This window comes from Taudactylus pleione, unplaced genomic scaffold (assembly GCF_031769625.1).
Source record: "Taudactylus pleione unplaced genomic scaffold, aTauple2 ptg000274l, whole genome shotgun sequence".
In the NCBI taxonomy this organism is placed as follows: Eukaryota; Metazoa; Chordata; class Amphibia; order Anura; family Myobatrachidae; genus Taudactylus; species Taudactylus pleione.
Genome location: NW_028284676.1, coordinates 2,132,501 through 2,144,665, shown reverse-complemented (window position 1 = coordinate 2,144,665; position 12,165 = coordinate 2,132,501). Strand labels below are relative to the sequence as shown.

The following is a 12,165-nucleotide window of genomic DNA, read 5'->3' as shown; positions in this document are numbered from 1 at the left end:
CAAGTATGTGGTGTATATGATAAAGTGTCCCTGTGAACGTATTTATATTGGTAAGACCATCCGTATGCTGAAGGAATGAATGGCGCTTCATTATTCTTCTATAAAAAAAGCATTTGTCAAATTAGATGGATGTACTCCGCCTGTTGCTAGGCATTATGTAGAAATGGGACTTGGTCCATTGGACTTTAAAGTCATGCCAATTGATTATATTCCGCCATTTAAGCGAGGGGGTGATCGCAATAAACGGCTTTTGCAACGTGAAAGTAGATGGATTTATGATCTGCAATCAGTTTCCCCGATTGGTCTTAATGAAGAACTAAATTTGACAAGTTTTCTCTGATTAAGGGTTTTAGAATAAATTGATATGCCTTAGGTTGATGTATCTTTATAGTAATTTGTTATATGTATTATGTCACCTGTTTGACTCTTGCACATCCATTGGAGTCTGTGTTTTCTCTTTAGATTTTTCTAACAGTAGATCTCCAGCATTGTTTTTTAAAATTAAGTCATTGAGTCAGCAGAAAAGTTTAATAATTGATGAGCTTAAATATGCTATTAAAGGATATGTATTGTTTTTGGTTAATCTGACGCCAAGGGTTGATACTGAGCTGACATGTATGCGTTCCATTGCATGAGGGAGTGCTTGGCAAGTGGAGTGCGCACGTGATGGGTGTGCGTTCCACTGCGGGAGGAAGCACTCGGCAAATGGAACGCACACCTTCACTTAGTGGTGAGTCGGAGAAGCCGCATGCAGGTAAGATACAATGCTGGAGCTAACTTTTGGTATTTGCACAGGTGAATGCACCGGATTGGTGGGTGTTGATTGGAAGGGGTGGAGACAGGTGACTGGACAGGTACTTGAATCCCAGGTGGATTCAGTATAGGAGCGCTGCCCTGGAGGAAGGTGCCCGTTAGCACCGAAACAGCTGTCGGGCTCTCTGCTGCCAGTCCTCTGCCTCAGATATGCTGATCATGATAAGTCCTCTAATCAAGCACTTTCTTGCACTAAGGCACTTTACTTGTATATTTTTCTTGATCTGATGGCTTATGGCTAAACTTTTAGAGTATGTGTTGAATATTTAAATGAAAATTTTTTTGGGATATACAATGAAGGTGTGCGGATTGTCTTTTTTGACCTGCAATTATTGATAAACCATTTAATCAAGCACCCATTATATTTTTTAATGTTTGAGAGTGCAGACTTGTGACATTTATATATATATATATATATATATATATTATATATGCACACACCACCAATCAACAGCTTAACAATATGGAGGAGCGGAAGCTTCATGTACACGCCTGCTGCGGCCGGGAGACTGGCAAAAGATGCGGATTGGCTGCTCCAATTATGTGCGTAACACAAACAAATAATTCTCTGTCTGTCTCCCAGACTCCAGGCATATATGTAGCTCCAGGCACCTGGTGACCCACCCAGGACTGAATTTGTACCAGCCCGGGAGCCAGATGGCGTCCTGCACAGACTTTCAAAATGTCAGCTACTGTATGCCTTTGATTGGCTTTCAGCTTCTGACTCCAACTCTGTGATTACATCTATCACACCTTCACCTCTCCAAAGGCTTTCATGTGCACAATGGCAGCAGGTCATATGCAGGGACACATTGGGATGGAAAACCACTCCAGGAAATTTCCAGGAACAGCCCTAAATGGGAATGGGATCTGTGGAGGGGGCGTGGACTTTCTCCTGGAAAGATTCACACCTTAGGTCCCCTTCTACTAGCCCCAACACTAAATCACTCTGGCTTGATTTAAAAATGTACCCTGCTCCTCCAAAAACTATACATTTCATTAATGTTCCCATTATATAAGAAGGTTTGGGTCCGGTGGTGGTTTTAAATACAGGGAGACCCCTACGCATTTTCTTCCCCCCTATATTTAAAACCAGGACTGGCCCTGCAGTGGAAACCTAATAATTTTGTTCCCTGTAATTTTTGGAACCAGGACCAGTTGACAAGTCCGGTGCTGGTTATGCTTTTGGGGGAGGGGACCTCACGTCAATTTTTAAAAAAAATGTAACTCGTTTTTAACTAATTAAAGGCATAAACATACACAAATCACAATGATTTGTGTTTGTTTCTGCGAATCTTGCAGCTCAGGAGGTGGAGAGTTTGCTGTCAACTCACCCGAGCTTGTCATCCCGATTCTTGGTAAATTTGAAAGATGGATATTTTAGGTGAAAAGTTGATTCGAGTTAGCTATCTCCCCCAAGTTTTACATGTGAGAAGAGAGAAATCTCTCTCTATCTCACCCGACTTCACCTTTAGTAAATTTGCGAGATGAAAATCAACCCTAAAATCACCCGAGAATGACATCTCGACCAATCTCGATTCTTAGTAAATTTACCCCTAAATATAAATACATGATTATGATGATAATAATAATAATAGACAATATTATGAGTAATGTTTTGTTGCTGTAAATAGAAGTGAGGTAGGTATATACATCTCATTGGGGGAAACAGTGTCAGACACGCTTTCCCCATCATACAATAGTATGCAAGTGTTCTGTAATGTTTTGTGCTATTTAGGCCAGTAGGTGGCACTGTTGTAGCTATAATATAACTGTACCTCCATACTTTAGCCAGTCAACATGAAAACTTCCACTCACATTGACAAGTATCTCCATACTATCCCATGTTTCCTCCCTCGTACAGTACCATCTTTGGGCCTGATACAGCAAGGAACGCACGCACCCAACCGCTGCGAGAATATGCTAATCAGTGCATACGCATGGAGACTGCAACACAAGATGCAGACGCCAAGCCCCATATTAAACCACCCATCTCCCTTTACTCACAGCCTGATCAGTACGCAAGACAGTGTAAACATCAGTAACATCGAGAACCATCGATCACATTTGCATAATAGTGATTGACCAGACCTCGCTCAGGATCTTGGGAACTTCCTGTGTGCACGGAGTCTCATCACTGCGTCAGTCTGTGGCTTAATTATGGACACCCCTAAAACGGCGTCCCAATGCACAGGCACACCTGCGTTCACCTGAAAACCCCCGGTCAATGTCGGAAGGGGTCTGCGTGCACGCTGCGTATAGTCTGAGTACGCTTTCCCAATCACACTGACTAGTTCGCGCACGTGCAGTGCGATTCATACGCGTGCAGTGTGAAAACATCGGCCAAGTTCACGCGTTCTCTCCTGTGCCTTCCTTGCTGAATCAGGCCCACAGTCCCCCTTCTTTCCAATCCTGATTACTCAGTATTGTCTGTTATGCGGCTGCCGACGGAAAGGAGAGAATTTAGAGAAAATACGGCAGAGTGCCCCCCATGCGTACAAAGTGCAGGACGGAGGTCGTGCCTCTGGCAAGCCGCTGGGTCCTATTGCCCGACAGCTGTTTGGATCCAAATCCAATACGGAGGTAGCACAGAGCGTGTCTCTAACAGACCGGGTGGCTGATCCGAACGCAATCATGGACAGTCCCCAGCCCCACCTTCCTCTGCTTGTGAGAAAAGGAGGACTGGGGCTCCTCCAAGCAGTCCAGCCCAGCAGGAACTGTCCCGTGTTCTCTGTGTCCCAATCCTGCCCTGTTCATATGCCATCTAAAATACATAAAATCCAAGATTTAAGAGAAAATTACAGTTTGCCTTGTGTTCAGATTTGGATTAGACAAAGTAACCCAAGGTTAGATTCTGACGGGTTTTTCCAAATCCGAATGTTATGTACCCTTACACCTGTCCTGGACACCCACACTGCAATATCACTGCCCATATTTTGTGCTTGGCCCCCAAAAAGACAGCTTGCAATAATACAATCAAAATCAATTGGATTATTATGGGACATGCTGGTAAATATGTTCTTCTGATGACTCCAGACAGGGCCAGATTGACAATGGGGCAGATGAAACTACAGCTCCAGGCCTCCACATAAAAATAGGTCCATTGCCAAGGCAGCATGAAGATGGGCGAGCTGGCCACACGGTCGGCCATATATTGTAATAAATAAAATTGTACCCATATTTTATTCACAGAAATATGCAATAGTTTTATTTTTGTGTATTTAGTGAAACCTATGGGCTAATAGTGTAAGGGGTGTACACGCCCAAGTGACATTGGCCACACCCACACAGTACTGATTACACCCACACAACACTGGTCACACCCACACAGCAATGACCACACCCATACAGCACTGGCCACACCTACACAACACTGGTCACACCCACACAGCACTGGTCACACCCACACAGCACTGGTCACAGCTTTTCCACTTATCAGATTAGGCCTTTGATCATTTTCAGCCCCAGGCCAGTGTGGCCCTTAAACCATCCCTGTATAAAAGGACATACCAATCAGTATTACAGCGTGCCTGGGCGCTAAATTTGGGCATCTCAGTCCTTACACATTTGACCACACAAATATACAGTACACAAGGGAAGGAGTTTATAGGCCATATGCAGAAATTCACAGACAGGCGACTGGCAATACCCTGCGTTCACTTTTCCTTGCAACTCAGAATGTGCCCCTTTATCTGCATCGGTATATTAGTGGGACATTTTTTATGCTATTGTTGTGAAACCACCCTCACCTGCCTTTCACTTTATTTCTTTACCTTAAACCTGTAAATTGAACGGTGATAAATAAAATCTATTTAAAAAAAAAAAAGTAACTGTAGCCAACACAATAGAAAAAGACAATTATTTTATTGAAAGCCTACCAAACTCCATGATTATTGGATACTTTAAAGCAGGGGTGGGGAACCTTTTTTCTGCCGAGGGCCATTTTGATATATACAACATTCGCGGGCCCAGTGCAGGACACGCCCCTCCATGTGATGTCACAAGGGGGCAGGGCCACAATCGTCGGTGATTACAGCAATGCCCGGAGTATCCTGAGGATGCTCCGGGGAGCTGTAAGGGCAGCGGTGTGATCGTCCGAAGCGTCCTACGGGCGCTCCAGGCAGCACTGCTGCATAGATTCTGGCTGCAGGGTGCCATTCTAGACACTCTGCTAGCCAGATGAGGCTAATGGAAAAAAGCTCTGAGGGCCAGACCAAATGATTCCGGGGGCCTTAGACGGCCCCTGGGCGGGAGGTTCCCCATCCCTGCTTTAAAAGGTAAAATATTGAGGATGATAAGATGAATGTATTTTATTAATGTTGACGTAATTCCCATATTCCATGCACAAATAACCAGTGAGACTGAAGTGAAACAACAGCAAATGAACGACACAGGTAATCACTATGGGGATCTCAGACATCCTTTATCGTGTCAGGGCCTCTTGGCGATCCACATTGCCAGCATAGCTGCCGGGACAGCAACTGCAGGAAGTCCCCGGTGAATGGCAGAAAGGCGGTTTCCAGAGTTGCACAGGTTGGTGTGACAGCATTCATGTTTGACGGCCATATTTGTACCGGCTATGTTCTCAGTGCTGACTGTGGAGCAGATGGTGGTGTTTGCACATCCTCGCTTGTTAAAGGTAATTCCAGCTGTAGCATAAAAACAGGTAGAGAATGATTTCAGGTCACATTTGCAACTTTAAGTTTGCTTATTTTGTTGTTTGTGCTCCCTCCACCTGCAATAAACCATCATCCCAGTAAGCAAACTGGCTTCAGACTGGAAGCTCTTTCTTTGGCTAATCTCACACCAGATTGTAATCCCAGGGGGAGTTTTTGCTCTGGACTGCGATAAGCAGAAAGCTCTTCCAATGTGAAGTCTCTTCAGCCGTTCAATGGGCCTGATTCAGCAAGGATCGCAGAGAAGAGATTGCACGTACCTGGCCGCTGCAAGAATATGCTAATGAATGCATACGCACGGCAATCTCAACACAAGATGCAGACACCCAGCACTACATAAAGCCAGCCCATCTCCCTTTACTCTATGCTTGATCAGTACGTAGGCTTGCGAAAACATCGGTAACATCGGGAACCATCGACCCCATACGCACAAATGGGGGAGCCCTGTCCAGCCGCAGGATTGTGGCAGCTTCCTTTGTACATTGAGACGTACAGCTGCTTATGCCGCCGCACAAGCTTAATTATGCACACCCCTGTAACGCCGTTCTGATGCACAGGCACGCCTGCGTTTGCCCGACCCCACCCGGTCACCAGCCACAAACGGTACTTCCTGTCAACCAACATCGGAGGTCTCTCAGTGCTATTTGCATATGGGATCCTTACTGGAACGCAATTATTGGGTCGCGCACGCGCATTGAGACGCACACGCATGCCCAGAGACACAACATCGGCCAACTGTGAGCGAATTAATACTTGCGACCCTTGCTGAATCAGGCCCAATGTGCGTAGATGTTACCGATATTTACTCAGGTATGCATTGTCGCACGCTGGTAAAAAGGCAGCAGTGGGCGTCTTTATGCCCAGGGTGATCTTTGCAAACATCTTTCGCCTCTGTATTGACTATATAAAAAGTAAAACTATTTTCTGTCACGGAATTAGTAGAACAATCTATAGACCTTAAATCTGAGCTGCACCTGACTGACATAGAGGCATTTATAATACACACAATATTCTGTCACTGAATGAAGTACATCCACATAAAGTGATACTACACATATTATGGTGTTTGAGTGAAAGAGTCAGATGACAATAGTAAGTTGCAATAAGAAAAGAGAACATATTGAAACTATCTGAACCACTGTAACCAGGGGCGTATCTATAATGGGTGCAGTGTGTGCAGGGCACATGGGCCCCGGGTCCAGGGGGGCCCCGCACCGCACACCCTGCACCCATATTATTTTAAACTTACCTGTCCGTGGTCCCGCAGTGGGTGTCAGCGCTGCTTATAACACCGGAAAAATGGCAACCGCGGCCATTTTCCCGGCATTCTACGCATGCGCAGTAGACTCCGGGCACACTCTAGTGCCCAGAGTCTACTAATGCGTGTCAGTCGGCTGCCGGCCACCAGGGAGAGAGGAGGGGGCCCCGCACAGGGAGTGCACACGGGCCCCCTCCTCTCTTAAGACGCCCCTGACTGTAATTACTATTTATTTGAGTAAAAAAGATATATTTACAATGCCGACAATTTACTGTTGCAATTAGGAAACAGTTTATTCCCATAATCTGCAGATCTGTAACTAGACTTTTAGGTGCCCTGTGCCAAAGACAGCATTGGTGCCCCCCTTCCATTTTTTAAATAGCAACATACTGTAATATAGTGCACTTGAAAAAGGGCCATAGCCTCATGGGGACCGGCCAGGGAAGAGATAGGGGAGGCCAGGAGATGCTGGGGATAAATAGGGACATAATATAGTGCACCTGAGAGAGGGCTATGGCCTCATGGGGAGGAGCCATGGAAGAGATGGGGAGGCCAGGAGATGCTGGGGATAAATAGGGACATAATATAGTGCACCTGAGAGAGGGCCATAGCCTCATGGGGACCGGCCAGGGAAGAGATAGGGGAAGCCAGGAGATGCTGGGGATAAATAGGGACATAATAGAGTGCACCTGAGAGAGGGCCATGGCCTCATGGGGAGGAGCCAGGGAAGAGATAGGGGAGGCCAGGAGATGCTGGGGATAAATAGGGACATAATATAGTGCACCTGAGAGAGGGCCATAGCCTCATGGGGACCGGCCAGGGAAGAGATAGGGGAAGCCAGGAGATGCTGGGGATAAATAGGGACATAATATAGTGCACCTGAGAGAGGGCCATGGCCTCATGGGGAAGGACCAGGGAAGAGATAGGGGAAGCCAGGAGATGTTGGGGATAAATAGGGACATAATATAGTGCACCTGAGAGAGGGCCATGGCCTCATGGGGAAGGACCAGGGAAGAGATAGGGGAGACCAGGAGATGCTGGGGATAAATAGGGATATAATATAGTGCACCTGAGAGAGGGCCATGGCCTCATGGGGAAGGACCAGGGAAGAGATAGGAGAGGCCAGGAGATGCTGGGGATAAAAGAAGAGGAAGCTGCAAGTGAGAATGATAATAAACAGGAAAATTGACAGGCCCAAACAGCGCCCCCTGCCCTGCGGTGCCCTGTGCCATGGCACTGGTCGCACTACCCTAGTTACGGCCCTGATAATCTGAACCACAGCTCCTGAATTATTAATACGAATAATAAAACACATTGTTCTGCATTTTTAGATGTGTTCCCAAATGGGCATGTGATATAAAATGTGCATTACATATAATTATGTGCACTTCTATATTCCAAAAAGTCATTTTTTTTATTGAGAAAATACTGTGCTGTGAAAGGTTTCGCCTTTCAGGCAGTCAGGAACTATGACCATGAAACAAGCTCCATTTTACGGTTAGAGAAACCGAAAGATTGCATAAGAAAAGAGGTGTTTTAAACCTCTAGGATGGGGGCAGGCATGTATGCAAATGACTTGTGGGAGTTAGCCTATGGCAAGCAGGGGCGGGTTTGTAACAGGAACATTATATAGTGGGATAAAAGTGTGGGCCAAAGCCTCTTTGTTCCAGATTCCTCCAGGACAGGGAAGTGCATTTTGTCAGTTGTCATTTTCCTTAATAAAACTCTCTTAGTGCTTCTCCTTCTTCTCTTCTTCTCTCCTCCTTTTCCTTATTGTATTTAGTCTCTTTTCATTTACTTCATATCATTGCTTTTACTTTTCCTTTCTGTCCTCAATCACTGTCTTTTCTGATTTCTTGTTCTGCTGGGGGAGGGTGTAGCTATGTCCTGCCTAGTAATGAGCCTCCCCAGACCCTGGTCCCTGGCTCCACAGTGTCCCCATGTTATTAGGAGCTGCAGGAGTGGTTCCCCTATTGATAGTTCTCTCCCCCCCTCAGGCTGCTGCAGCAGCTTTGTGGAAGGTGTGCCAGTGCGGGGGAGGGGTACTTCCCTTCAGTCCTTTATGCCCCTGGTCAATATCATCTTTGTGGCTGCAGTGGCCAGCACCATAGGCAAATGCAGGAGGGGTTTATGAGTGCCTTGCCTGAACCCCCCCCCCCCCCAACAGCCCACACCATGATGACTACAATAGAAATAGCATATAATACTAAAGTTGCATGTATTTTAGGATCCCCTCAGTGTCACAAATGAAATAACTAGCACTACAGTCCCTGTTGATCTTTTAAATGTGTCAGCCAGTAGAAAAAGTTAAAAAGCCAGTAATGAATATTGTTGTGCACCAACTAGATCTGGAAAACATGCACTGTACGGGGTGCACTGATATGGATCACCTATTGGATCAATTATTAATACTGGATAATACACCATCCAGTACATAACGGGACCAATCTGTGCATCTATGTCCAGGGCAGTGCATGGTTTCTTTTTCTGCCCTCTCCCAGATTCCCCAACTTTCTCATATGATCTGTAAAGGAGCCTGCACATGAAATAAAAAGATTCAGCTCAGACAGGATGGCTCTACTTCTACATATAATCGCTTACTGTGTTTGCTGGTCCTGTATATGCCAGAATTATATCATTCAGTACATTCGTATGATGTATTTTATAGCTGGTCTAAGTGCTCATTATGCCCTCTTAATGGTAGAAAACAGTTGCAGCAAACAGTGTCAGTATTATGCTAGGCATTGAGGTATCATTGGGGGAATAGAATGCTTTAGTGATGCGTTATCTGACAGTAAGGGGTAATGGCTTTGACACTGCTTTATTTATGTATAGCACCTTTGATCTAGCTTTTATCTCCTTTGAATCATATTATCAGTCAATAGAGGAGATTGTATTATATACTGTATTCTGAGCATTTAACTTACAAAATAGACAGAATACATGTGCTACAGTAAATTTCTACAGGGTGCACAGCTTATTATTGCAATCACTGCCCGAAGCAGCTATCACCGGGAAGCTCCATTCTCAGCTATGCTCCTACTTCAACAAATATACATTGCTGGAGGTCACGCAGCCTTCGCGTCCTGCCTATGAGGGGTACAACGCGAGCAAAGCAGCTAGTTCAATTCGTCAGGGCTAACAGCAGGCGTCTGGGGAAAATGCTTCGCCTTTAATAATTCCACCTGTACGCTTGGACGAAAATGTCGTTTTCGTCACCTCTGCTTGCGATGTGGTGGCAACCACCCAGTTGCCAAGTGTTTCAAGGGGAGTGCCCAGCAGCAGCCTGCACAGCCAGCAAAAGGCACAAGTGCTAAGTAAAGCTCCATCCCCTGTCCGTGTCACAGCGATAGCAAAATGGTTGAGTTGGTACCCGGTTCTGCAGGACGCAGAATTTTCGTTAAAAGGCTTCAGTTTTGGTTTTCCGTTTACCTATTTGCAGGGATGTCGACACATATTCGCCTAGAAATTTGAAGTGTGCCTTTGAATTGCCTCACATTCTTAGGGAAAAAGTGGGTGGCGAGGTTAGCGTCAGGCGCATTGCAGGGCCTTTTGCAGAACCCCCATTAGGGATCTTGTGAATTCCCCGGTGGGAGTGGTTCCCAAGAAAATTCCAGGAAAATACAGGCTCATGCAACATCTGTCTTATCCGCCAGGCTCGTCAGTAAATTATGCCATACCAGTTGAGGTTTCCTCGGTGGTGTACCAGTCTTTTGACAATTGCGTTGGACGTCATTAGGTGTTATGGTCCGGAGCACTGATGGCTAAGATAGATGTTGAGTCAGCTTTTCGTCTACTTCCTTTGCACCCAGAGTCATTCCAGTTTATAGGTTTTAGCTTGGACAACGGATATTGCATAGACAAATGCTTGCCTATGGGGTGTTCTGTGTCCGCAGTCAGGAACTATGACCATGAAACAAGCTCCATTTTACGGTTACTATCATGTGTTGTATTGTGGTTGCTTAACACTTAACAGTGACTGATTCTACAGTATTAGTGTCATTTAATAATAGTTAAAAAATAAAATACCGCTCACCGAATTGTGCAGAGTTTGTCGCACAGACCTCTTCCGGCTTACAGGTAGTCTCTGTCCAAATAACACAAGGCGTATCGCATTTAATGCACTTCAGCGGAGCACCTGGAAGATACGAATCAGTTACAGCAAATGAGCCACATTGTATCTCAGTACAGGGTAAAAGTCACAAAGAATGATTTGGCAGAAACACGACAATCTGTAATGAAGTCACCACTTGTATTAGAGTATCCGAGTGTGTTCTTTAAATGCCTGTATTGTATATATTCATTTTATTAGTACTAAGCAATAAACACTGACAGTAATTTACTCCAAAAGTCCTAGAGCCCGATTCAGACCTTGACACTAAGTTGGCGTTCGCTCATAGCTGGCCGATTTTCGCATTCTGCGCATGCGTATGGATTGCAGTGCACGTGCACGAACTAGCGATCATAAAGCGTACACTCGCCCAGCATAGACAGCCCAGCGGAGTGAGTGACAGGAGAAGGCGTTTGTGGGTGGTAACGGGCAGGGCACTAGAAATGGGTGTAGATGTGAACGCAGGCGTGCCTTACCAAAATAACGCCGTTTCAGAGGCGTGCATAATTAAGAGGCAGCAGCGTCATAGTACTCGTCACCTGGTTGTGTTTCACACTGAAGTGATCACAGTGCTTGAGGTAGGGTATAGTCTACCTCAAGCGCTGCGTTCGCTTCCGATGGTACCCCGATGTACCAATGGTTGCATACACTTCCTGGAGATGACGTGTGCTAGTGGGTGTCTTAAGACAGGCTGGTGGGCGTCTCCATACACAAAGCGATCGCATGGACAGACATAGTGGCCGTGCTTATGCGTTCGCCTGCCATGCCGTCACTTAGCCGAATTTGCATACGCTAGGAACAAGCTAACGCATCTAGCAACCAGCTCTGAATTGAGCTCCTAGTTCTGGGGATTATGCAAGAAATCATTGCTGACAGGAGCGACCTATGGAAACTTGTGCTGCGAAAACAGCTCTGACCGGTCCAGGCATGGACGCCCCAAGACCTCTGAATGTGTCCTGTGGTATCTGGCACCAAAACATTAGCAGTGGACACTGTAAGTCCTGTAAGGTGTGAGGTGGGGCCTCAATGGCTCGGACTTAATTTTCCAGCACACCCCAAAGATGCTCAATCAGACTGAGATCTGAGAAATTTGGAGGCTACCTTGAATGCTTCGTCATGTTCCTCAAACCATTCCTGAATGATTTATGTACTGTGACAGAATGCATTATCCTTCTGAAAGAGGCCACTGCCATGAAGGAGTATGCTTGGTCTTCAACAATTTTGAAGTAGGTGGTACGTGTCAAAGTAACATCCACATGAATGGCACGACCCAAAGTTTCCCAGCAGAACATTGCCCAGAGCATCAC

The 12,165-nt window shown here is 45.8% G+C and overlaps 1 protein-coding gene across 1 annotated transcript in view; it reads right to left on the bottom strand.

Moving 5' to 3' along the window:
• Positions 1-4,733: 4,733 nt before the first annotated feature.
• The window catches only part of LY6G6C (lymphocyte antigen 6 family member G6C), a 23,906-nt gene continuing 16,474 nt past the window's right edge, over positions 4,734-12,165 (bottom strand). Inside the window, exons 4-5 of the mRNA XM_088481554.1 lie at positions 10,784-10,885; positions 4,734-5,462 (exon numbers count right to left, since the gene is read on the bottom strand). Coding sequence (XP_088337680.1) covers positions 5,245-5,462; positions 10,784-10,885 — 320 coding nt within the window. The 3' untranslated portion in view covers positions 4,734-5,244. The remainder of the gene's footprint in view (positions 5,463-10,783; positions 10,886-12,165) is intronic.